At 37.0% G+C, this 27,188-nt stretch overlaps 1 protein-coding gene across 5 annotated transcripts in view; it reads left to right on the top strand.

The window, feature by feature from the left end:
- The first annotated feature begins 1,026 nt into the window (after window positions 1-1,026).
- MTX2 (metaxin 2) overlaps window positions 1,027-27,188 on the top strand; it is a 134,130-nt gene continuing 107,968 nt past the window's right edge. For 4 of the 5 annotated variants that reach the window (XM_074215642.1, XM_074215644.1, XM_074215643.1 and 1 more), the window contains exon 1: window positions 1,027-1,106. In XM_074215642.1, the coding sequence (XP_074071743.1) occupies window positions 1,067-1,106 (40 nt within the window). In that variant the 5' untranslated portion in view covers window positions 1,027-1,066. Of the gene's footprint in view, window positions 1,107-6,073; window positions 10,371-27,188 lie in introns of those variants that run through there. The other variant, XM_074215645.1, reaches the window with a different exon arrangement.

The following is a 27,188-nucleotide window of genomic DNA, read 5'->3' as shown; positions in this document are numbered from 1 at the left end:
CTGGAGTTTATTGAATGTGATTTGGCTGACCTGTGCTATAGGATTGTGGATTCTGTCTTCACATCTCTCAAACCCATGCCCTTCTCTCTGAGTGATATGGATACCACCCTCAAAAGTCCTTCTTACCCCCTGCCTTTGGTAATGAAAATAACTTCCAAACTGATCTTGCAGCCTCAGCTCTCCCTTCCCCACGTCAGGCTCCAAAATGACCAAAATAACTTTTGTAACGCATATAGTAATCTTTTTGGCATTTAAGGGCCTTCACGGTCAGAGTCTTTTCTTCAAACCCTACTCTTCACACAGACAAAGGGTTCTTGTTCCTCGGAAGACAATGCACTGATAATCTCATCGGGTCCTGGCATGTTAAGGGCTCTTCTCATCAGGGCAGGTGAGCCCGAGGCAGAGGCGGGTGAAGTGACGGGCCCCAGCAACACAACCAGGGAACTCTGAACCCGGATCCGGACTTCAGGCCCAGGGATCTAGCCATTGTGCCATCCGTGCTGTAAGAGTTGGGCGCGAGGCGAGGAGGAGCTGCATCAGGGGTGGTGGTAGGGCTGGAGGAGAGGGCGCAGATGGGTAGAAGATGCCAAGCCAACCGGCCTTTGCTGGGCACGTGCTGAGCCCGGGAGAAACCAACGACAAAGCCAGGCTTGGGAGCCCAGAGCTGGGTGGCACGTTGCCAACAGAACCACTTCGGGGGTAAGCGGATTTTGATCCCACACAAATGGGGGGGCGCCACCCCGAGAAGCGAGGCGCGGGGCTGGGCGTTTGGCCCAGCGCAGGTCACGTGGGCCAGCCCTCGCCTTGGTCCGGAAGGGGAAACTGAGGAGTGCAGGGGATTGGCGGCCGCCGGGGAGGAGGAGGGGCGCCGCGGGGCCTGGCTGTCACCGCACAGGAAGTTCCTGTTGCGGCTCCGGCCGTCACCTCGTGCGACTTCCCGGAGGAAGGGAGAGAGCGCGTCCCGGGAGCGCGCGCGGCCTGCGGCCCGGGAGCGGCGGCGGCGGCGGCGGCGGCGGTGGAGCGGGGCGCCGGGCGAGGCCAGGCCTGCGCGGGCCGCACCGCCACCATGTCCCTGGTGGCCGAAGCCCTGGTCTCCCAGGTCGCAGGTAGTGCGCGCGGGGCCGTGGGGGCGGGGCACAGCCTGGCCGAGGGCATGGCGCTGAAGGGCCGCGTCGGCGGGCTCGGGGGAGGGGGAGGGGACTCCGCGTGCGGCTGCCCCCCACCCCGGGGGGAGGGGCTCGTAGCGCCACTTGGTAATATTGGCAAGTACCCGGATCCGGAGAGGAAAAGAACGGGAATCCTGGAAGGAGCTTCCAAGGAGGCCCGAGGTCACCCAGCGGCGCCGCCTCCTCCGGGGCACCTCTCCCGGGAAGGCGGGGCGGTTTGTCCGGGACAAATGGGCGGGATGCGAATTCGGGTTCTCAGACCCCCAAACCTCCTCCAAACATGCCTTTCCTCTGACCTCTCAGTATCGAATAACAAATTAAAATGAACATATTGATAACTCTGCGGCGAATAGGGACTGGGAATATACTTTTTTTTTTAGTCTTTTTTAGTCTTTTCTGTACCTACACTCTGCTTTTGCAAAGCCGTACTCATGCTTGGGGGATTGATGTGAATAAGCACTTAGAATTAAGGGAAACTGAGGAGAGATTGATAGCAAATCTGTTTGCAAAAAAAGTTTTATGGACTCCCTGAGTATTCATTTTTTTATCCACTTAAAATTTTTTATATTTTTCAAATTCCAAATTCACTTTCCTTCCAGGTCCTCTCCAATGAGAAGGCAAGCAATATAATAAACTTGGACATGTGAAGTCAGGCAAAATGTATTACCGTATTAGGTATATGGCAGGAAAAAAAGACAAAAAATTAAGAAAATATGTTTTAATGAGCCTCAGAATTAAATAATTCTCTCTGAATGTGGTTAATTTTTTTCATCATGAATAAATGCTACCCAGGAGTTGTCAAGGATTTTTGGAGTTGTCAAGGATAAGGAATCGCTAAGTATTTCACCTTTGGTTGGTTGATTTGTTACTGTGTGCAATGATTGTCTGGTTCTGCTCACTTCCCTTGCATCAGTTCATATCGGTCTTCAAATGGATATTCATTTTAAAACAAAAGGTTAAGTTCAAAACCCTTCAAATGGGTATTCATTAAAAAAAGGTTAAGTTCAAAACCCGTTTTTCAACTGTTGATATTTTAATTTTGCCTTTTTTATTTTCCTCTGATAGATTTTTCTTTTGTATTTACAGGAAACAAAACTAAGTATATACTTTTTCAATTAGGCAAGAATCCATAAGCATTTCTTTATACAAACATCAAATTATAATTTTCCAGTCTTAAAGTCATTTTTAGATTTTCAGAGTCCACTTGTTTAATTCCAAGGGTCTGAAAAAGATTGCTACTAATAATCCCCACTATTTCTTATATATTGTATGCTAATTAGCATAAAGTGATAGAACTAATTGGTGGAAATATCTTGGTTCACACTGCTTTTGACACATAACCAGCACTAAGACAAGTCACTTAACTGTTTGATACCCCAAGCAAATCTTTAGTTTTACAGCAATGTTTTGACCAACCACTACTGTTAAAAAATCCAAAAATCAGCCACATAGTATATATCCCAAAGTTTGACTGAAAAACATTTATGTGATCCAGTGGTTTGGGAGTATTTTCTTACACAAATTTTTTTCTAGAAATTGGTCCCTTTTTATGTATAGTTTATTTTCATATTTTTTTGTTTTATTTGAAGGTACTTCAAAAAATCAAAAAAATAGTGATGAAAATAATAAAAATTGACCTCCAACTCAGGGCAGCTGATGATCTACTATATATATTATTGCTGAAGATCAGAATTCTTATAATAACATCCATGGTGGAAACAAAAAATATTTTACGGGATGTGTAGTTAATCCATTTCATGCTGTCAAATGTTTCTGGTGTTCCTTAATAATTAATCTCTCATTTTTCCAGACTGTAGAGTACAATATTTTGGATTGTGTTCATTGCTTAGCTGTTTTTTCCTCCCTAGCAGTTAGCTTGCTGTGTTTTTCTCCAATTTTTTCAGTTTACACTGATTCATCAATCAAAGGGTATTCATTAGGTGTCCATTATGTACTAAGCTCTGTAACAGCCACTGGTGATATGAGGATAAAAATGAAACTGTACCAACTCTCAACAAGTTAACATTTCATAATCTGGGAGGACAGCGTGCACATACATACATATTGTATGTACATATACATGTATATGTACATACACAATATAATACACAAATAAACATGTTAATACAAGTGAAGTAGCATTAGCAGAGGGGGATTAGAAAACCCTCATGTAGGAGGTGGCATTTGAACTGAGCTTTGAAATTCTAAATTTCTAAATTCTAAAAGGTAGAGATGAAGGAGAAGTGCATTCAAGCTTTGGGGACAGCCTGTGTAAAACAAAAGATAAGTGCATTATCTTCCAAGGAACAAGAACAGTTTGTATGAAGAGTAGTGTTTGAAGAAAAGAGTCAGACTGTGAAGGGCTTTAAATGCCAAAGAGAGATTATTTTAGGATATTGCTATATGCTTTTAGAAAAGTTGTTTTGGTGATTTTGGAGCTTGACTTGGGGAAGGGAGAGTTGAGGTTGCAAGATCAGTTTGGAGGTTATTTTCATTACTAAAGGCAAGAAGTAAGAAGGACTTTTGAGGGTGGTACCCGTGGTGCCCATATTACTTAGAGAGAAGGGCATGGATTTGAGAGATGTGAAGATAGAATCTACAAGACTTGACAGCTGGTTACAGGAGCTGAGGGAGAATGAGGATTTGAGGATTATTAAGGTTGCAAACCTGAGTGACCGGAAGCCATTGGTATTGCTGCAGAAAAGTAGGAAAACTGAAGGAGTGGTTGGTTTGGGGGGGGGAATAAATTTTGTTTTGGAATTATTGAGTTTGAGACATTTTATGGAACATGATAGTTTTAAATATTCATTTAGTAGTAGGTTGGTGCTGTATAACTAGAACTCAAGAGAGAGACTTTTAATTCATGAATTTGCTTATGGAGATAGTGAAGCTCCCTGAGGATTTCGAATTTGATATTAGAGCTGAGAAATCCCATTCTACAAGTTTTAAATTCAATGGTCCTTGCGTATTTAGTGATATCCAGGTGAAAAATATTTCCAAAAAATATATAGCTTATTAGAGTAGTATGTTTATTAAAAGTTCAAAATGCTACATAATGATTTTCATGATGCTTTTATCGAGGGAAAAAATTTCAGTATTAAAATTTTTGAATTATAAGAAACCTTGGAAATGCTGAGTTTTGTACTGTTTTAGATCCTCCAGTAATTTTACAAATAACTTCAAGACTTTCCTTTCGTAATCTGTTCAAAGTTAAACAGCAAAGAAGTGTCAGAGACAGGATTAGAATTTGACATCCAGGGTTCTAGTTTGGTCCTCTTTTCACCATTTTATACTGCTTTTCATATTGAGTTTAGCCCCTAAAGAGATTTTCCTAATTTTGACTGTCACTGCTCCCCATTCAATAATAATAACAACAATAATAATAATAATAACAATAATACTCCATTCAAAGTCTTTCATAACCTAGCCCCTCTCCTATCTTTGTCTAATTAAAACACTTTACATCCTTCATGCTCTCATAGGTCTAGAATGACTTATTCTGTATATTCTCATGTGGTCTCCCTGATTAGATGGAGCCTCTTGAGGGCAGGGGTCTGGTTTTTTTTGCCTCTTTATATCTCCCCAATCTAGTTACTTATTTTAAATAAGAATGTGTACTTTTATAAAGTCTAGACTTACAAAATCGCTTTGCTCTCTGTAAAAGAATGAGTTGGGTGCAGATTGTAGATACCTTCCAGGTGTTTTTCACTGGAGATGTGTATGATGAAATGGATGCCAGGCAAGAAGTGTGACTTGGTGCTTTTTTCCAACTCTTACCTGATTTCTGTCTAATGTCTCCTGACTCCCTAGCTGCTAGATGGCAACTCCTTTAGTATTGTTTCCCCCCTTGCCACTAGTTTTTGGCCAGAGTTGGTGACCCTTTTATTCTAGATTTCCTTCCTTCCCCAGTTTGTAAATATTTTGCATTCAAGTCCTGTCCAACTCCAGTCTTAAAAACTACCCTAATAAGTAGGTCTATGACAGAATTTAGGCTGCCATTAAGCTTCAGGGTCAATTTTTACTCATTTGGCAAATAAGTGTTAAAGGATAAGTGATTATTAAGCCTTTTTCATTCCTAGATTAGTTTGATTTTTGATCTTTTTCTTTTAAAAAAAGTTGTCTAAACTCAAAAGCAAAAAATATTAAAATTTCACAGAACTTAGCATTGTCCATAAAGCAATAAACTCTAACTACTAGTTTGTTTTATATATATATATATATATTCACTTTAACAAAAATAGGTACATTATATTTGCATCCCTTCACCCTTTTGATCTCTTGCTTTTTTAGGGGAGGAGGAATAATTAGGCACTATATTTTATAGAGCATCTGCTAGGGTGACCCAATGAATAGATTGCTGGGCTTGGAACCAATAGAACCTGAATTTCAATTCTGCCTTAGACAGTATCTATTGGATCCTGGTCAAGTCACTTAACCCTAGTCCTTGATAATACACTCTTTCCAGGTTTCTGTGACACTACTTTGCTGGTTCTTTTACTTTCTATCTGACACCTCCTCCTCAGTCTCTTTTGCTTGGATCTTCATCTAGGTCACACCTCCTAATCACAGATGTCCTGAGGACCCTCTCCTGGCTCCACCCCCTTCCTCCCCCTCCTGTTTATTTCGTGACTTCTTCAACTCCTATGGATTCAGTTTTTGCCAGTGACTCTCAAACCTATTTATCTAGCCCTAACTTCACTGCTAACTTCCAGCCTCACATCTCCAGATGCTTATTAGGTATCTTTGAGTTGGATGTCCAGCAGATATCTTAAACTTAGCATGTCCAAAACCAAACTCAGTCCCCCCCCCCCCAAAGTATTCACTTCTTCTTCTTATACTATTCAGGGCACCACCATTCTCTCAATCCCCCCCCCCCCCCCCCCATCTGGCTGTCATCCTTGACTTCACTATCTCTCATCCCAGAGGCACTTCCCATCTATCTTATCTGTTGTCAAGGCCAGTCCATTTCACCCTAGTAACATCTCTTAAATGCATCCCTTTCCCCACCCAGAGACAAATCACATCCTGGTGCTTGACCCTTCTCATCTTACTCCTGGACTTTTTCCACCTTTAGATTTTGAAAGAAAAAGTTTGCTGTATTTGACAAAATGTTGATGATAAGTCATTCGCATATCAAGACAAGTTGTCGTCAAGTAATCTAGAATTGTCAGTGTTAATTTTTGATTTTGTAACTTTAATATTTCTTACTGTAGCAGTGACTTTTTAAGACTTCTTTTTTTAAAAATTTTCTTTTTTACTTTTTTTAAATTTAAGGCAATGGGGTTAAGTGACTTGCCCAAGGTCAACATAGCTAGGCAATTATTAAGTGTCTGAGGCTGAATTTGAACTCAGGTACTCCTGACTCTAGGACTGGTGTTCTATCCACTGTGCCACCTAGCCACCCCAAGCAGTGACTTTTCAAAAAAGTATTTCTTTAGCTTAGAATAATAAGCATGTCTGTTAATTTAGCACACTATCAAATTTTTTTCTTATTTTTTGAGAACTTGCTTTCCTGAGGTTTAGATGTTTGCTAAAATACTTAAATTAGTATACATTACATATTATAATGAAAGCTGAAACAAAGACCATGTATTCTTATATATTTAAATCATTTTGGAAACATTTATTTCTTAATAATCAGTTGTTAGATGGACTAAGCATTTTGAAGAGATGCTGAAAATTCAGACTTACTCATCACTAAAAGACAAGGAATTTTATAATAAGCAAGTAAATCTGAACAAGGGCATTTATGTGTGTATAGAAGTATTTGCTCTGCTAATAAAAGAAATTCATGCTTTAATTTTTTATCTCTTTTAAAATGAGCCTCTACTCTAGTTTTGAATACTTTTCTTATTTTTGTATGCTCTAGGAATGAATTGTGGTTTTGAACTTTTTAACATCAGTAATAAAATGAAATTTGATTGGTTGGTAGTAAAATGGGCTCTTTTCATAAAAACAATCATTTTGTCATGGCAATTTCCATTAACTGTAACTGCGTTAGCAAAATAGAAACCATAAAATGCATTCCTCTGAGCTTGTACACTTAGCTTTGTTTTTTGCTGATTATATATTTTTATTTTGAAGCATTTTTATGTGAGCCAAAGAAATTTTGTTATAAACCTTCAAACCTCAATGTGCATTTTTATTCGCTTTTTTAGAGACAGATATCTTGGTTATATATTTATCCAAATCTGTGAATTCTACTTAGATTTTACAATTGGATTTTCCCACAGATGCCATATTTAAAGATTCTGTTAACTTAGAGCAGTACTTTACATGAGTTTATATATAAGTGAATTATGTTAGTAATTAAACATTGAATGAATGACAGAACTTCAATGGGTTTCATCTCTCTAAAATGATATTGGCAGATGAGTCTTTAAAAATTTGACCCATAGCTGACTTTTTTCTTTTGAATATGCAGTAGAAAGAGAATATTTTGGACTTAGTAATTTTCCATGTGGTTTTCATCATCTTATGTATTACAAATGTTATGAGATATATCAGATAAATAAAACTTAATATTAAGATAAAACTGATGTTTATTTTTCTATTAGATTCTTAGAATAGCATTACTATTATTATTACAGTTTTTGCTATTGTAGTGCTTCAGAAATGGAATTTTTGATTTTAGTTATTGAGAGAGACCTGGGGACATTAGCCCTAGTGTTTGATCTTCAGCTATGATGAATCCAAACTATAAATTGTCCCAAGCTGGCTTCTCCTTGATCTAGGCCATGTGTCTTAGCTTGATTTCCATCAATAAAAATAGGTTCAAGGAATAAAAAGTAATATAAAAAAATTTAGATTAAACAAAGAATATTTACAAAGGGAATCCTATAGTCAAAGAATTCTGCATTCCTTAGATAAGTAGAAATTTTCCACCCTTATTTGTGGTTTTGGATTATGTTAATTCAATTCTACAAACATTTAAACTCCTACTTTATGCTGGGCACAGAAAGTTGTGCTGAAGTTAGAAAGATAATAGTTTCTACCCTGGAGGAGTTTACCTTGGGAGGAGGTGGAGAGAAATTGGGAGAGGGATAGATGTTACTGTTACACAAGCAGATGCAAAATATAGGAAAAAGCCTGTGGGAACTGAGGGGATTAGGACATCAGGGGTTACTGTATTTCCCCATGTATAAGACACACCCTTTTTTGAAAAATTTGGGATCTAAAACTAGGAGTATCTTATAATACAGTGGTTGTAGATTTTTTTTTCCAACTTGTCTTTGTGCTCTGTTTCCCATTTGTTACCTGTATACTAGGTTATATTTTGTCATGTTTTGCCCAGAAAAGATTTTTGTACTGTGCTGAATTCAAATTTAAAGTGATCCAGTTTGCAAAAGGGAATGGAAATCATGCAGTTTGGTCCTCCTCCAACTGAGAAAACAATCTGAGGACTGACTATGGGAAGAAGAAACCCTACTGAAAACACCACAGCAGAAGAAAGTCAAGAGAGGCAAGTCAGCCAAATGACCTGAGTTAGAGAGGGAATTGAAGAGATGGATTGAAGAGCAAAGGGTGGAATTCCTGTGTCCACAAAGATGGTTCCGCATGAGGCAAGAAGAATTGCTGATGAAAAAGAAGTTACTGATTCCAAAGGAGGACACAAATTGGTGCTTCAGGTTCATGAAATGGAATGGACTAAGCATGCATCCACACACCAGACTTGACCAAAAGATGCCCGAAAGCTATGAGCAGAAGGTCTTTGAATTTCATGATGAATAGAATTTGAGTTCAATAACTTTAATATATTTTTTAAAAATTTCAGACCCCCAAATTAAGGTGTCTTATACATGGGAAATACAGTACTTTTGGTCATTGAGTAAACTCTTCTGATTGCATCTTGTGACTAAGTAAATTCAGTTCCCTTTCTGTTCAATTATGGGTCTAGTCGAAATTCTGTCTTGTGAGAAAACTTTATTCATTTGTGGGAATTGGGATTAAACCTTGATATATTGGTTGAACCAAGCCTTGTGGAGCTGGGAAACTAGACCACCCCTTTCTGCTGATTAGAGACCCTTAACTGAGGATATAGGTTATGCAGACCAGAAACCCAGTCAGACCCAAAGAATGGTGCAAGGGTTTTACTCACACTTAACCAATTCATATCTCTTATCTGAAAATTTACCTTGTATCGATCAGTTGGTGTTTTCATGTTCCTTTAGTTGTTCACTGGCACTTGATTTCAGAGAATTACACCTGTTCATTTTTCTTTATTCAACATGGGAAGTCCCTAATCTTTCATCCAATTAGAAATCAGATTACCTAATGTTGTATTCTGGTTAATTGTATTCTTTTATTTATTTAATCTTATTTGATTATTTTTAATGTATTTGAGGTCCAGTGCTAAAGCTGAGGAAGGATACTCGTCTTGATTTGTTGGGCAGTTGCTCTGCATTCCTTAATAAATCCATATGCTTGGAAGCCTGAACTTTTTCTTTCCTTAGGCATTTCATCTTTTACACATCATAGTAGCCTGGAGGGGAAAAAATGCTTGGAGGTGAGATCACATCTAGTCTGGGAGGACTCTTGGAGGTGATTTTATACCTGTATTTGTAGGAAACTAGGGAGTTTTAGAAATGTACATAATATTGTGAAGTTCTAAAACTAATGAACACAGATTGAAAATTGGAAATCTTAGGTTTTTGTCACAATTATGACATTTCATTATTGGTGATCTTGGGCAAATCCTTTCCTCAAAATGAGAGGGTTGGACTAGAGGACTACTAGTCCCTTACAATTATAAATTTGTGATCCTATGACCTAAGGGAATTTCTTACATGTTGCATCACCTGTGCAAAGAGAGATAGGAGATATAATCTATAGGAAACAGCTTTAACAGATCAGTTGGAGTGAAATGGAGAACATGAAATGGGGGAGTAATAAGAAACAAGATTGAAAGGATAGGTAGGTGCCAGATTGTGGAGGACTTGTAATGCCAGGTAGAGGAATTTGTAGTTTATTCTGGAGCCAGTAGGGAGATATATAGTTTTTTTTGGGGTAGAAGATGACATGGTGAGATCTATGTCTTAGTAATTGCAATTTGGCACTAGTGAGAATGGGTTCTCTAGAATCTGGGATGGGCCAATTATGATGCTATTGCAGCAATCGAGGTCAGAGGTAATGAGATCTTGAACTAAGACAAAGAGTGTGCTTGTAGCGAAGAGATGGATTGGAGTTGACTGTGGAGGTAAAATTGTAAGTGAGTGAATATAGGGTTTGAGGGAAAGGAAAGAGTCAAGAATAATTGTAAGGTTGTGACCTTTAGTGATTGGAAGGACTGCAGTAAAATAAAGAGGCATGTAGGAAGGGTTGAGTGGAAATACGGGGTAACTCTCTTTTGTCTATATCAAATTTGAAAGGCCAACTATTGGCTGTTAATAATAGTTTGGAATTCAGAATATTAGGAGGGTTAGGCAGTGAGGTGACTGTGACTAAGTTAGGAAACTGAGAGTTCAAATGCAGCCCCAGACACTGGTGATCTTGGGCATCAGTTTCCTCAGTAGAAAATGGGAATAATTGCAGTACTTTGAAGGTGGTGTGTTGTGGGGATCAAGTGAAATGATATATTTGTAAAGCAGTTGGCACAGTGCCTGGCACATTTTAGGCACTGCATAAATATTTATTTCCTTCTTCTCCCTGGATATAATAGATTTGGGATCCATAGGTATAGAAATGATAATAGAATTCTTGGGTCTTGGTAAGATGGCTGACTATATAAGTAGGGAGTGTTGGAGAGAACTCCAGGGTAGATCCTTGAGGGATTGGAGGAAAAAGGAAGAAAGCCCTGCCTGCCCCTTAAGCTAGGGTAGGAGATGACTCAAAAGCTTCGAAGAAGTAAGTTATGAAATTGAGACTGAGAAAGGACATTGAATTAAGTAGTAAGAGACTATTATTGCTAACCGGGAGAGTACTTTTATTTGAATGATGGGATCAGAGACCATATTACAAGGGATTGAGATGTAAATGGTAAGAAAGGAAATGGAGGCAGTAGATTTAGGCAATCTTTTTTACAGTTTTTACAAATTTTTTTAATGATGCTTTGTTATTATATCTCCTAGTCAATAGCTTAGCTGGGTGTCTTGAAAAATAAAAAAATAGTTGTTCCTATAGCAACCATCAGATCCATCTGTTATAATATACATCTTTTAAAGCTATCCTATTTAAAAATACTTTATGTGGAATTACAGAGATTTTTAAGGATAAATTTTGAATGTCCATTTTTTTTCCCTTAACCACTGATTTAGAACCTCATCCAGTGAAATGAAACTTTACTATAGTTACTTTCTGTAAACAACTAGTTAACAAATATTTATGAAATGTCCACTATTATGTGCCAGACACTCGACTGGAACACTATACAAAGACAAAAAAAAAAGAAATTTTTTTTGAGGGATTGTCCTCTCTCTTTCTCTCTCTCTCTCTCTCTCTCTCTCTCTCTCTCTCTCTCTCTCTCTCTCTCTCTCGTTTTTGCAAGGCAATGGGGTCAAGTGGCTTGCCCAAGGCCACACAACTAGGTAATTATTAAGTATTTGAGGTCGGATTTGAACTCAGGTACTCCTGACTCCTGGGCTGGTGCTCTATCCACAGTACCACCTAGCCACCCCACCCATATATCTCTTGAGAAAATATGTTGTAAATGTGAGCAAGGAAAAACATTTTAATCAAAGTAAAGCACAAGACTGAGAAGACTTTATACTAGAAGAAAAATAAGTCAGCTAATTCAATTTGTTCTCTATGATAGAATCATAAACCTAAACTTTAAAATGATGGCTTGGAGCATTATCACTATATATTTAACTTTTCCTTTTAATTTGACTATTTTATTTTGATTGTTCCATATAAATTGTGAATGATTTTTACTTTTGGATGCATTCGTCATCTTGCCAATATTAAAAAGCCGTCATTCTAGGATTTTTTTCTTTCCCTTATTTTTCCCCTCCATGTTCATTAATTTTCTCAGCTTGTTCCTTGATGGTTAATTTACCAGAATACTATTTCTGTGACAAGTAGAAGTCTACTTTTCTGAAATTATTGAACACTGCTTCTGAGAAGAAAAGTTGAAAATTCTTGCCTAATGATGCTGAGCAAATTAACTGATTCTTCCTTCCTCTCTCCCTCCATATAAAAAAATGGGAGTAATGTGATAGGAGTGACCTGTTTGACCATATCCTAAAATTATTCTACTCTGTCCCCTTGGAGCCTTGGTTCAAGGAATGCCTACTTTAGGGAATTCTATGGTGATTTTGTGAGGGAACTCTGGCCCATTTATGCCTGGGGATGCTCTCAACTCTAGGCTGCATTCAGTTGTAGTGAAAAGCTTTCTGGAATGCTTTCATGTGCAGCTCTGCCTGACCCTGGTGGAGTCAGGATTTCAAGTTCCTCATAATAGTTCATGATATTTTATTCATGTGCCACAGATTTCCTCAGGCATCAAGATGTGCTTTGGAAAATTGGGGACTGGGAGAGAGGAGGGCACTGCAACATGACTGATCAAAGAGTCAATTTGGGCCCTTTCATGTCTGGTCAGTAAACATTTACTAAGTGACTGTTAGATACTAGTGTGGTGCTAGGTGCTGGGAATACAATTTTTAAAAAAGACAATCCCAGACCTCAAGGGGCTTATCCTCTAATGAGGGAATGTGGAAGAGAAGTTAAAAGAGTCCAGCCTAGGGAGTACAGTGAATGAATGGGAGAGGAAGTGATGACTTTCTTGGAAGCCTTCTTTAAAATGGATATTTTGGGAGAAGCTGTATTTGTGGTTATTTTGGGTCTGTGACTCAGCTAGTATACTATTGTTGGAATCAGTTACCTGTGGAACCTGGCTATTGTTAGTCCTTCCCAAGTCAGCTGTTTTGCAAATGCCTACTTTGGGCCTGAGGAAAATCAGCTTAGTGCAAATCTGTGCCTATCATTGGTAAAACAACTGAAAACATTAAGAGGCATCGGAATAGTGGAAAGAACACCAAACCTGGAGTCAGAAACCCTATTTGTGCATGTTGGTTTTGTTCATTATAGCTATATGACTATGGGTCTGTTTTCTTACCTGTAAAATGAAAATAGCACAAGGTTGTGAAAAGGATTTGTCAATCATAGCATTATTTTTATTCTAATATTCACATAAAGACGGCACTTTTTCCTTAATATTTTTGATTTTGTTAGTAGGTATGCCTACTGCCATAATAATGTCTATACTGTGTATATCTTAGTATATGAGTTGCTTAATATGAGTTGCTCTACCCTCACCAAAAATTAATCACTTGGTGTCAGAAGGATTGCTGGTGATGAACTTTGTGCATTTATTAGGTTGGTTCTCTTACAACATGTGTACTCATGTTCTCTTTGGGGGCCTTTATTTGAAGCTTTTTCTGGTTTGTAAGACATAGCATAATACTTTGAAAATTCAGTTACCTCCATGCCATTATGAAGTATTCAGCATAGGGCTTTAGTGGAAATAGAATAGTAAACATAGTCTTTTAAAAATTGGGGGTCACAGTCATGGTAGGGCCTATCTTGTATATGTTAATTCTGAGTAATCTCTACTACCATCTTCTATTTTCCCCAGAAAAATTGATTTTAAAAAATGATAAATCACTTTGATAATAATGTACACAGAGTAAATAAAGACATTTTGAGGAAATGACAGTCATACCAACAATAAACTGAAAGCTCTTTATTTAATTGGTACTTATTCCAGCCTGAATCATTGAGTTGTTGACACTAAGAATTTGTTTTCTTGACCCTTGTTAACCTATAGAACATGGTCAGTTTTATGTAATTGATTTCTGAGTACCATTTTAAAATTGATCTCTGTTTTCACATAGGTATGTTGAAATGGCTAGTGTGCAGGCCTCATAATTACCAACTTAATTATACTTTCCTTATTGATTACTTCTAATGGAAAAACTATCTTTTAACTACTTTGATTCCAAAATAAATGCAGTTTCAGTTCATTAATCAAGACTTATTTTTGAATAACATAAAATTGCAACATAATATTAATCTCTAAGGAACATTTTAAAACATGACTTTAGGCCATGTCCATAACCACTAAGTAAAGCCAAATGGGAACAATCCTCCTGACAAATGAACTTGTAGCCAACCTCTTTTCTGCCTAGCTTGTTCACATTTCCAAATTTTTCAGAGGTAAATGGATGAGAGATAAGTGAAAGATATTTCTCACTCTGAATGGCATTTATGTCTCTTTTTTGTTATGTTTTAACTTTGATGAAGTTTCCAGAAAATGTTTTGTGCTGTCTTGAAGATATCTAGTTAGTAGCCTTTTTTGTCCCTTCTATCCCCTTAAGCTATTATCTTATTTATCTCTTGCCGCTTTCACTGCCACATTCTTAGGAAAGATCATTTGCAATTGCTGCTTCCTCACCACCTACCACCTTTTTTAAAAGCAAATATTTTATGAACCTCATCTCTATTTTTTTTTATTTTTTTAGGTTTTTGCAAGGCAAATGGGGTTAAGTAGCTTGCCCAAGGCCACACAGCTAGGTAATTATTAAGTGTCTGAGACCGGATTTGAACCCAGGTACTCCTGACTCCAAGGCCGGTGCTTTATCCACTATGCCACCTAGCCACCCCACCTCATCTCTTTTTAAACATCACCTTCACAACCTAGTGATACTCTCCCTGTAAAATTCTCCATTAACAAATAAATAGTTAAGCTAAAGAAGTCAACACTTTGACCATGTTTGAATGCCTTATTAAACGATGGTAGTTCATTTCTTTTCCACCAAAAAGCAGGAGGTCCCTTCAGTCCTTTGAAATCTTAATTATTATATTCATCAGTTTTTTGAAGGTCTCTTAAGTTATTTTTCCTTGTTTTGGGGAAATAAAAGAAAATGTTCTCCTGGTTATGCTTGCTTTGCTTTGTATTTGTTTACACAAGTCTTTCTGTTTCTTTGTGTTCATGTTTTTCGACTAAATACTATTTAATTATATTTGTATGTGACAATTTCCTTAATCATTCTCTAATTAATGAGCATTCACTTAACTTCTAGTTTGCTTCTAAGAAAGTGCTGCTCAATGTGTATGTACAACATTCATCTGTTTGCCACTGAGGGGAGTGGGAAGGGAGGGTGAAAGGAAATTATGTAACTTAAATATGCATATGCATGTAAATAAATGTTAAAAAATAAAAGAATTCAGAGATTAAAAAAAAAGAAAGTGCTGCTACTGTAAGTATTTTTGTATATATGGGACCTTTCCTTATCTTGGACTTCTTTAAAGATATATGCCTAGTGGTGTTATTGTTAAGTCACACAGAATTTGAAAGTTGGAAGGTACTTTAGTGGTTATCTAGATGACTCCATACACAAACAGAACCCCCACTATAATATGCCTAATAGGGACTATCAAACCTCTGTTTTAAAATCTCCAAGAAGCAATACCACTACTAAAGAGATCAAATACCATTACTACAAAGAGATCAAAGAAAAAGAACTAATATTGCAAAAATATTCCTAGCAACTCTTTTTTGTGACAACAAAGAATTTAAATCTGAGGTGATACTCATCAGTTGGGGAATGGCTGAATAAATTGTGGCATATGAATGATGGAATACTGTTGTGCATTAAGAAATGATCAACAGAATGATTTCATAAAAATCTGGGAAGACCTCCATGAACTGAAGGACAAATGAACAGAATCTGGAAAACAGTCTACAGAGTATCAACAATATTTTTTAAAGATAATCACCTTTGAAAGATTTAATAAATGATCACCACAATAACCAGCCACAATTCCAAGGGACTCATGAGAACTAAGACTTAAAGAGCAGATTGAAGCATGTTTTTTTTTTTTTTTTTTTTTTGTTTTTGCCAAATGCCAAGGTGGGATAATACAAAGAGAAAGGTTGAAGTTATCTCTACTCTCAAATCTCTACTCTTAAATTCTAATTGTGTGTGTGGGGGGATAAGTATACATATATATATATAATCATATATAAAATGACTATTAGGAGAATAAATACAAATAAACACAAGGAAATTATACCCAAAGTAGTTAGGGAGGGCATTAGATACTGGACTTCTTGAAGAAAAATGCTCGATCTGCATTTTGAAGAAAAAGAGGCAGGCAGAGTTGAAAAAGTAATTCAATTCAGTATTCCAGATATGGCCTGGAGATGAATTGCAGTATGTGAAGAACAAAGAGAAGACTGGTTTGGTAAAATCAAAGAGCAGTAGTGGGAATGCCTTCAATGAACCATGGGTTAGAACCTGCCTGTGAAGGATTTTAAAACTGTCCTGAAGGCAATAAGAATCACTGGAGTTTATTTTAAATTATTTATAAATACTAGTTATTATTATTTATTGATTATGAACAACAGAGTTCAATCTCTTAAAGAAAAATCACTTTGTATTAATTTGATGTTTGTAGGAGAGACTTCAGACAGGGATGTTAATTTGGAGGATATTGTAGTAGACTAGTCAAGAAGAGTAAGGAGGATGAACAAAGGTGGTTATTTTGTGAATAAGGGGCTAGATGTCTTGAAGATAAACAGTAAGATTAGGGAACTAGTTGGATATGTGTAGTGACAGAAGGAGGATTCCAGGATAATATTGAGATTTTAACTTTAGGGACTGAAAGAATGGGAACTTTTGAAAGAAATAGGAAGTTTGGAAGCTCACTTGGATTTGAGGATAAAGATAATTTCTTGATTTGAGAGGATATCCCTAGGACATCAAGTTTGACTAGTCACATAGGCTTTTGGTAATGAAGTACTGAAGCTAAAGGGTAGTCTGGCACTGTGATACTGGACATTTAGGTCTGTGAATATTTGTTACAGAGATGATATTTTAATCCATGAGTACTAATAAATTCACCTAAAAAGAGTAGGAAGAAAGAGAAGAGAAATAATTTATGTGCTTCTCAAGCACAGGACTAGAAAGAATCTTTGACATCAGTAAGCATTTATTAAATACCTATCATGTATTAAAGAAAAATCGTGTAGAAAGAAAAAAGCAAAAATAGGCCCTGCCCTCAAGGAGCTCAAAATCTAGTGGGGAAGATAACATACAAAGAATTATGGCTTGACATATATACACACATATGCATACATACACACATATATACACACATATACATATTCGAGCCAGAGTATGAGGAAGAGATTAAAACTTAAGAAGAATAGAAATGTTAGAAGGAATTTGAATACCAAATAGAGGATTTTATAGTTTAACTTGGAGACAATAAGGAGCCATTCAGGAGAGGAATGACAAGACCAGACCTGCACTTAAGGAAGATTTTCACTTTAATAATTAAGTGAAGGGTGGATTGGAATTGGAAGAGACTGGGGCAAGGAAGCCATCTTTCAGTCTTCTGAAATAGCCCAGATATGAAGTAAGGAAAGCCTGTACCTAGGTGATAGTAGAGTCAGAGAAGAGAAAAGGTTGTATAAGATAGATAGCAAGACTTGGTCAAAGATTCGAATTTTTTTTTTGCAAGGCAATGGGGACAAGTGACTTGCCCAAGGTCACACAGCTAGGCAATTATTAAGTGTGTGAAGTCAGTTTTGAACTCAGATCCTTGTTACTCCTGGGCCAGTGCTCTATTCATTGCACCACCTAGCTGCCCCTTGGTAAAAGATTAGAAATGGGAGTGAGGAATCAGTGGGCATGATACAAATGATGAGCCAGTAAAAGAGAATTAACATGATCATGCAGGTAGGAGGAAAACTGGGAGAGAGAGTAGTGTCGTCCGGAAAACCTACAGAGGAGAAAGTATCCAAGAGAAGAGGGGTAGTTAACTGTCAAATGAAGCAATTAGATGGAGAAGGATGAGAACTGAGAAAAGACCACATGATTTGATAATTGAGGTGGTTAGTAACTTTGGAGAGAGCCATTTCAGTTGAATGATATGCTTAGAAGCCAGATTGTGAAGGAATGAGGATATGCCATCCATTGAATCTCTTTGCCTATGCCTGTTCCCACCTCTTTTGGAAGGAGAGAGAAGCCATTCTATCATGCTCTCCTCTGCTAGTCTCCTTACTTGTCTTGTCCTTTTCTTCCTGCAAGAGGACAAAAGAAATGCACTTTCATGTGGTCTTCTGAACTGCTGAAGGCTTTTAAGAGGACTTTTAAGAGACCAAAGCCCTAGGGATATTGATAACCTATCTGAACTCTTTCCTCAATGATAAGCAAACTCCCACTTGGTCATTAAAAATAAAAAAAAAATGTTTTCCAGTTACATGCTAGTATAGTTTTCAACATTTCATCCTTTTGCAAACTTTTGAGTTCCACATTTTTCTACCACTCTCCCTTCTCTCCTTCCCATGGCAGTGAGCAATCTGATATAGGTTGTAGATATACAGTTGTGTTTAACATAGTCCCATATTAGTCATGTTGTGAAAGAAGAATTAGAATTAAGTGGGGAAAAAAACCATGAGACAGAAAGAAACATAAAAGAAGTTTTAAAAAGTGAACATAATATATTTTCTGCTGCATTCAGACTACATATTTTTTTCCTCTGGATGAGGATTGTTCTTGATCACTAAAATACTGAGACGTAGTTGTGGCCTTCACAGTTGCTCATCTCACAATGTTGCTGTTAAGGTGCACAGTTCTCCTAGTTCTGCTAATTTTACTCATCATCAGTTCAAGCAAATCTTTCCAGGCTTTTCTGAAAGTCTGGGTATTCAAGATTTCTTATAGAAAAATAGTACTCAATTGTATTCATATTTCATAATTTGTTTAACCAATCCCCAGCTGCTGGATATCCCCTCAATTTCCAATTCTTTGCCATTACAAAAATGGCATAAATATTTTTGTACATGTGGGTCTTTTCCCTTTTTTTTTTTTGAATGATCTCTTTGGGATTTAGACCTAGTCTACTTGGTCATTTTGATGCACTGGTTGTCATTATTCAAATCCTTTTCTGTTTTCCAAGTGACTGATTTCTTATTTCTGTTCCTTTCTCCCTCTCCATACTTCCCCTGTCATATCCCTTTCTTGAGTCTGTTGACCCCTTCCACTATACTTCCTGGAATGCCTGCTCTATAGATATAATACCTGTTTTTATCACCATTCCCACATCTACTATCTTCTGGGATATAGAAAGTCTCCCAGAGATCTGACATCTGCACTTACACTCATTTCCCCTTTCTCAGTGTTTGAGGTAGTAGAGATGAGATATTCTGCTCTCCATGACCATTTCCAGATTCTTGCTCTTTCACCATCACTTTGTAACTTCTCCTGTTTGCTGTTGTCTTCCAGTTTATAGTTTCCTCATTAAGTACAGTACCTGGTTTATGGGCTTTCTTACCTAACTTATGGTTTCATATTAGAGGACTTATGCATACATATTGATACTCAAACTTAATTCTTCAGCTTAGTCCTTAAACATAACTGGCTCTGGTCCTTTTCACATAAATGACTCTGTCTGCCTCACTCTTTCCCCCCCACCTCTGCTACACAAACAGAGATTATTATCATCCCCTTGGTTTCAACATCACTCACAAATGCACCACTTCCATGTTCATGAATTCTGATATTCCTTTTTCTTGTTTTAATCTGTTGTCATTCTACCTTTGCCACTGCCTTACAAACCTAAAACCTCTTCTTGGTCTTCTTCTTGCTTTCTAGTTCCCCTCCTCAATTCTTTCCCAGACTGTCACTCTTAAACTGGCTACATTCTTTTCCTTTCCTTGTCTTGATCCCTTGGTGAACCACTTCAAATTTATATTGTCGCCTCCTCTCAGGTCCCTTGATCCCTTATCCTATGATAGATTTTGCCCTGCCAGTCTCAGCCTTAGATTATTTCCTTTTGCCTTGAATGAAACTGAAGAAAATTATTTATGTTAAATTTATGTTAAATAATTTCAACAAGATCCTCATTGTAGCAAGGCAATCCTTTTTCACCTCCCTAATTGACTCACTATTTACCATTTACTGAGAACTTCTCCCTTTTTCATCTCCCATCACTTTGGTGCCTTTTGCATCTCTCATTTCACATGAAGACAAGATCTTTCTAGAGGCCAGTCCTTCTGCCTGTGTAAATATCCCATTCCATTCTGTTTTCTTTAGTAGATTGCCTCTTCTAATATCCCACTTTTCCTCCAGTCTCTCCTCATCCATTGGGTACTTCCTTACTTTCTACAAACCAGTTCATGACTCCACCAGTTTAAAAAAAAATCCTCACTTGATTCATTCATCCCCACTGGCTATAACTTCATATATCTCTTCCTTTTTGTGTCTTACTATACATTTGTGGTTGATGAATCATTTCTTCCCCTGGATTGTTGTTATATTCCCTAATCGGCCCAATTTTTCACTCAACGATGAAGTCTCCATACAGTTGTTATATGGTATTCCTAAAGCACAGAACTGTTATATCATTTATATTTTAGCCTTTCACTAAATGCCTTAAAAACATCTATCTTACATATAGATGACCCTCTCCTACCTACTACTTCAGAAATCTTCAGTGATTCCTTCTTAACCTTTAGGATAAAGTTCTTCAGCTCAGCATTTTAAAGCCTTTTACAATTTGGTTTCCACCTTCCTTTTGTCTTCTTTCACCTGATTCCCTCTTAATACTCTTTTTCTATTTACATTCTAGCTCTTCCTTTCATACTTTCTCACATAGGCTTCTTCCTAACTCTTTTCCTCTATCTTGAATAGACCTCATCTTTCTTTAAATCTCAGCTTCAGGGGCGGCTAGGTGGCTCAGTGGATAGAGCACTGGCCCTGGAGTCAGGTGTACCTGAGTTCAGATCCAGTCTCAGACACTTAATAATTACCTAGCTGTGTGGCCTTGGGCAAGCCACTTAACCCCATTTGCCTTGCAAAAAATCCTAAAAAAAAACCCAAAAACATAAATCTCAGTTTCAGGGGCCACCTTCTACTCTTGAACTTTCTCATTATTGGCTCTTTTTGTTTCTCTTGCTTTGTTACCGCTTGCTATTATTTACACTTAGAAAACACTCTTGTAGAAAGTAAGTTCTTTGAGAACAGGTATAGTTTTGTTTCTTTCTTTGTATCTCCAGTACTGCTAACATTGTACCTTATATGAAATAAACACTTAAAAAAATGTTGAATTCTAGTGTAAACTTTTTGACTCAACACAGATAATATGGTTGATAAGAAAGGAATAGAGGAATTTATTTCTGTAGCTTCTTAGGAGTTAAATATATGGAGTAGCATTATTATTATTAGAAGAAGAGTTTAGTAGATGTTTCTCAGATCTCAAAATCTTCAACATATCACAAACAACTCCCAAAATTCTCTCTTCTTCCCAACTTCCCAATTACTATTGAGAGCTTACAATTCACATAGCTTTGTCAACCTAGACTTCTCAATTGCATTTGCCTTACATTTTCAATCTGTTTCCCCATCCTCCCCCTCTCTTTGGTTTTTGTAAGGCAATGGGGTTAAGTGACTCGCCCAAGGTTACACAGCTAAATAAGTATTAAGTGTCTGAGGCTGAATTTGAACTCAGGTCCTCCTGACTCCAGAACTGGTACTTTATTCACTATGCCACCTTGCTACTTCATCCAATCTGTTATTGTGGCTTGTTTTTCTGCCTTCATATTTCTTGTACATGCCTTCTCTCCCTTCACATCTTTTGTATACTCCCCCCTTCTTTCTTTTCCCTTCTCTTGTACATGCCTTCTTCTCTCCATTCACATTTCTTGTACAGCCCCCTTCTCTTCATTTACATCCCTCTCTCTCTTTCTCTCTTTGGTTTTTGCAAGGTAAATGGAGTTAACTGACTTGCCCAAGATCACATAGCTAGGCAATTATTAAGTATCTGAGGCTGGATTTGAACTTAGGTACTCCTGACTCCAGGGCAGGTGCTCTATCTAGCTGCCCCTATTTACATATGTACTCTTGTACTGCCCCTTCTTTTCATATATATCTCTTGTACTTGCCCACCGAGGCGCCCCCCCCCCCCCCGGCCGCCTTCTTTCCCTTCACATCTCTTGTACAGGCCCTTTTCTCTCCATTGACATTTCTTTTACTGTCCCCTTCTTTTCCTTCACATCTCTTGTACTCATTCTCTTCTCTCCATTTACACAGTTTCCATCTTAGTGCAGTTTTTCTCAAACTGGTCTAATGCATTAGTGTTCTGGTTGATTTCCTTGACTCAAGTTTCTCCCCACACCAGGTCAAAGTAATTTTTTGCTAAAGGGCAAGTCTGTCGAAGCCCTGCTCTTCTCTCAGTAAACTCCAATTGCTGTCTATTCATACTTTCACAACCTGTCCCTTCCTATCTTTTCAATTTGATTAGATTTTATTCCGCTCCACTATTTATTTATTCCATAAACTTCATGATCTAGTTTCCCTGGCCTGTGTTCTTCTTTCCTGCCAGCCAGCCTTTTCCCTGGCTACCCTCTACACCTGAATGTCTTCCATCGCCAACTCTGGGCAGTGCCAGGCATGCAGTAGGTGCTTAATAAATACTTACAGAATGATGAAATGACTGAGGAAACAGAAGTACAAGCTTCCAAGCCTAGTATCCCAACTGCTCCACAGATTGGGACCAGGAGCCTTCTTCAGCTTAGGAGTGGACTCTGAATACTGAGGAGGATACCAGGAAGGAGGAGACAGATTTATATTAAAAACAATCAGAATTAAAAGGAAACAATACAACATTAACCTAATTTCTAATTGAAGGAAAGATTAGGGACTTTTTAGTTGGGAGAGGGAGAGTTGAATAGGTTGTAAATCTTTGGAATCAGTTTAAGGAGGTACCCTACTCCCCAAAATGTCTGTAAAAGTCAAATGAATGTGGAAACTATTTAATTGAATTATCAAATAAATGTGAATTGCTTGAGATGAACAATTGTGAGAAAACTTGCATCAATCTTGGGTCTGACTGGGTTTCTGGTCAGCATAGCCTAGGTCCTTAGTTAAGGGTCTCTAAGCAGCAGGGAGAGGTGGTCCAGCTTCTCAGCCAACAGTGCTAGGTTCAAACAATATAATAAGATTTTCTCTCAATTCCCACAATTAAATAACATTTTCTCACCAGATAGAATTTGAATCAGACCCATAATTGAATAGAAAGGGAACTGAACTAGCTCCAGAATTGCATCACACAATGGAGTCAGGGTAGTTCACTCAATTCCCAAAATTAACCACTTGCTGTCCAGCTGACAAATACAAGAAGCTGGGTGAAGATGGTCTCCTGCACTTAATTATTGACTAGCATTTTTAGGCACCTCTCTGGTTGAAGTGCGTATAACCATTGACAAAATAACCTCTGCTTCCTAAGAGCAGGGAATTGAAGTCACTGTTACTAGACAGTCCACTTATCCTTTCAGCTGTATTAGGTTCCTATTGCCTAGGAACTTGGGGGTGAGGGTGGGGGGTGGAGGGAGGATCCTTCTTTCTTTCTCATCTGCTTATTACTTTTGTCAGAAATGACTGGCTGGAGAGTTTATTGCAACTAGAAAAACATTGATATGTTTGCCGTGGGCCTAAGAGGTTGGTATTTATTGTCATACTCTCATTTATCTCATATACTTTACTGGCCTTTCTTTAGATTAATAAACACCATTGATGATTCTTTTTGTTTCTGAAGTATGATGATCAAATAGTGATAATATAAGACTTTAAAAATACCGTACTAAACAAAAATCTAAAAATGCATAATGAATATTCATGACTAAAAGATATTGTCATACATAGTTTGTATCTTTGAAGCATGCTAAATTTGTTTTTTATATCAGATACTTAAATATTCAAAAATTCTAGCTATGATTAAGTCTCTTTTATCTAATCTCAATTTTAAAAGTCTGAAAATTTTAGAACTGTACTAAATGTTAATTTCATACCTTAACTGTTTTAGAGCCATATAATTTATATGTCCGTTTTGTTTTCCTGCTTTTACTTACAATTTCCATTTAAAATCAAGTTATTTCTTTTCTGAAGTCTAGTAGTTTCATATTCTTTGTTTGAGGAGTTACCAGACCTTCTTTTAATTCTGTTGGCGTTTTTATGCATTTATGTTAATAGTATTTGAGTTTATTGGCAAAAAATCTTGCAGATTTAGAGTTCTTACTCTTTTTAGCTTGAATTCTCCAAGTAAACTTGATAAACTGATAAACTTGACATCTAAGGGCCTTTACAATCTAGTTGCCTAAGGATAAACTGGGTTTGACTTCATTAGTGCACAAATGATAGGTTTGTGTAGAGTTATTATAACATTAATCAGTTTGATGGATTAGAACTATGACAAAACTGAAGCAGCATGTAATATTAGTGTCTATTATTCTACCAATTATATGTCTTCACCTACATTCATATGCCACAAGAGTCATGTTATATATTTAAAATGTTGAGTTTAAAAAAACAAAACTTCATGAAGGGCATCTTTCCAATGGCCTTCCCCTTGCCCTCTTAGATTAGTCAAAAAAAAAAGACCTTTGAGTTATATGTTATTTATGAAGTCATAGACTTTCACAGTTGTTTGTTCCAGAATTGAATGGAATGGAATTCCAGAATAGATAAAGCATCTATATTAGGAATTGTTATTACTACTGAATTGATTAGTAGTAAGGACAATTGAATGCTATAAAAACAATATTGTTGAAAAAGGGAGAGAATAGGAAATTATTTTATACTGTTCTGCAGGACTTAGGGGAATGTGTACATGTATTCATATTATATCTTTTGATTTTTTTTTACACAAGTGTATTTGCCAACTCACTGTTTCAACTTACAAAAGTCACTTTTCTATTGAATCTCAATTGTGTCATCTGTAAAACTGGGGAGGGAGATGAAGTAGAAGATTCCTTTTAGCTTACGAATTATAGCCAATGTCTGTAACTGGCCAGTGTCAGAATTAGCACAACTACTTTGTGAGAATTGATGGTTAAGGACTGGAATAGTTTACTTTTCTTATTGCAGTAAGAAATCTTTTCTTAACACAGACTAAGTAGCTGACTGAGGGCATAGATGCAACTTTGAGTATTAAAAAGATAAATTTGTGCTAATGGAGCAACATGAGTGTGACTTGTATGTGAATTATCAGTTATCTACCTTTACATTATTTATAGCTACACTTCCCTTATTATGTAGATAATAGTGTATTTTCATCTTTGCAAGATGTAAAGCATTTTTGGAAGAATCCATTTTCCACTATCACTGTACATTTTGAATCAAAATAAATCACTTTATAAAATTGGTAATCTATTAATGTATATTTTCCACACCTGACCTTCACAAATCCATATTTGGGTCTTCACTTTATTCTACCACTTCCAAGCTTCAGTTCACTCCAGGCATCTGTGTTCACAGTATTTTTTATAGTTTTGGAGCTAAGTTCTTTGAAAAGCATTAGAGCATTCATTTGTCAAATGACTTCATTCTGAATTATCTAAACACCTTTCTAGGGCTAAATTCATAAATGTTAGATTGTATTAAATTCTTAACTTTACAAGGCATTCCAAGTTAAATCCTGAGATAAAATCAACTCATTAGTGAAGACTTCTAGTAGAGAAAATCCAGAAAATCAAGCAAACCATAAGAAAGCTAGGACCAAACCTGGCAAAATTGGAAGCAAGTGAGGTTCTCTTCACTCCGCCCTTCCCCCCATTTATTTATTTTAACTTCATGTAGTAGTAGTAGTAGTAGTAGTTTTAAACATTCATTTTTAAAAAATACTTTCTTACTCTCTTCCTTCCCAGACAGAAAGCAATGTAATATAGGCTTTATGACAATAACCATACTAAACATGGATCTATACTAATCATGTTGTGAAAGAAGACTTACATGCAAATGGAAGAAAAATGTTAGAAAAAAGGCTTAATTCATAAGAGAATTTGAAGTTTCTTTTAATTTATAACAAAGTTTGCTCTACTTCTACTCTTTCCCCTCTCCAGTTCTAACCAAGCACCCTAGTGTTTTGTCCCACGCATTCTCAGAACAGGGCCATCTTCTGTGCTCTCATCCCATTTAATAAATATGGTAAGTGGTGGTTTCATTCTGTGGCAGTGATGTGTTGTCATTTAAAACAATACATAGAAATTTTAGAGTTGGAAGAGACCTCAGAGACCATCTAGTTCTTTTTTTTAGGTTTTTTTTTTTTGCAAGGCAAATGGGGTTAAGTGGCTTGCCCAAGGCCACACAGCTAGGTAATTAAGTGTCTGAAACCAGATTTGAACCCAGGTACTCCTGACTCCAAGGCCGGTGGTTTATCCACTACGCCACCTAGCTGCCCCTGACCATCTAGTCCTAACAGAAAATAATTTCTACCATCATATTCTTTATAAGAACAATGACAGTAGGTTAGTACCACTTTCCACATCCCCTCAAGTCCTCCTTAAATTAAGGGCCTAATATTTGTGAAACACCTCTAAGCAGATTAAATTTATAATCTTTTATATATTCTGTGTATACAATGCAAATATGTATGACTAATTAAAAGACTATTCATCAATTCAATAATTAACTAAGCATTTATCATTTTAAATTATTTAATAAGCATTATTAAGTGCCTACTAAGTTTGAAGCTGTAAGAAATAGAGGAACAGATTTAAAGAAGAGAATTAGAAGTCACTCAGTGGTTCAAACACTTTACCCTTTTTCTGTATTTACAGCTTTATTTTCCCATATATACATATACATATATATACATACACACACACACACACATATATATAAATTATAGTTTATTTTCATTATTGACTGAAATGCGTTGTCTCTGGAAGTGTTAGTTAAGTATAAGATGGATTGTCTATTTTAAAGTAGAAGCATCTTTTTAGCACCGAAGTTTGACTAAGGTGCTTTCTATGAACATTTTTGGAGACAGAAAGGGCACTGAAGTTTAGTTACAAAGATTCATGCATTTGCTTTAATATGAATAATTATGATATTTCTTTTGTGTGATTGTTAAGTAAATATTTATGTTTGTGATCATAAGGTGTAGATATTGTGAATGCTTGGTCATATAAAGAGACATGTATTGGTGGGGACTTAAGAGCCAGAGGATTGAGTAGGTGCTTGAGGGAACTGTCAGTGTTTAACCTGGAGAAGAGAAGGCTGGAGTGAGGGGAAGCTATGG

Source organism: Macrotis lagotis, chromosome 1 (assembly GCF_037893015.1).
Source record: "Macrotis lagotis isolate mMagLag1 chromosome 1, bilby.v1.9.chrom.fasta, whole genome shotgun sequence".
In the NCBI taxonomy this organism is placed as follows: domain Eukaryota; kingdom Metazoa; phylum Chordata; class Mammalia; order Peramelemorphia; family Peramelidae; genus Macrotis; species Macrotis lagotis.
Note: the sequence above shows the minus strand (reverse complement) of the source record. Positions and strands in the feature narration are given on the sequence as shown.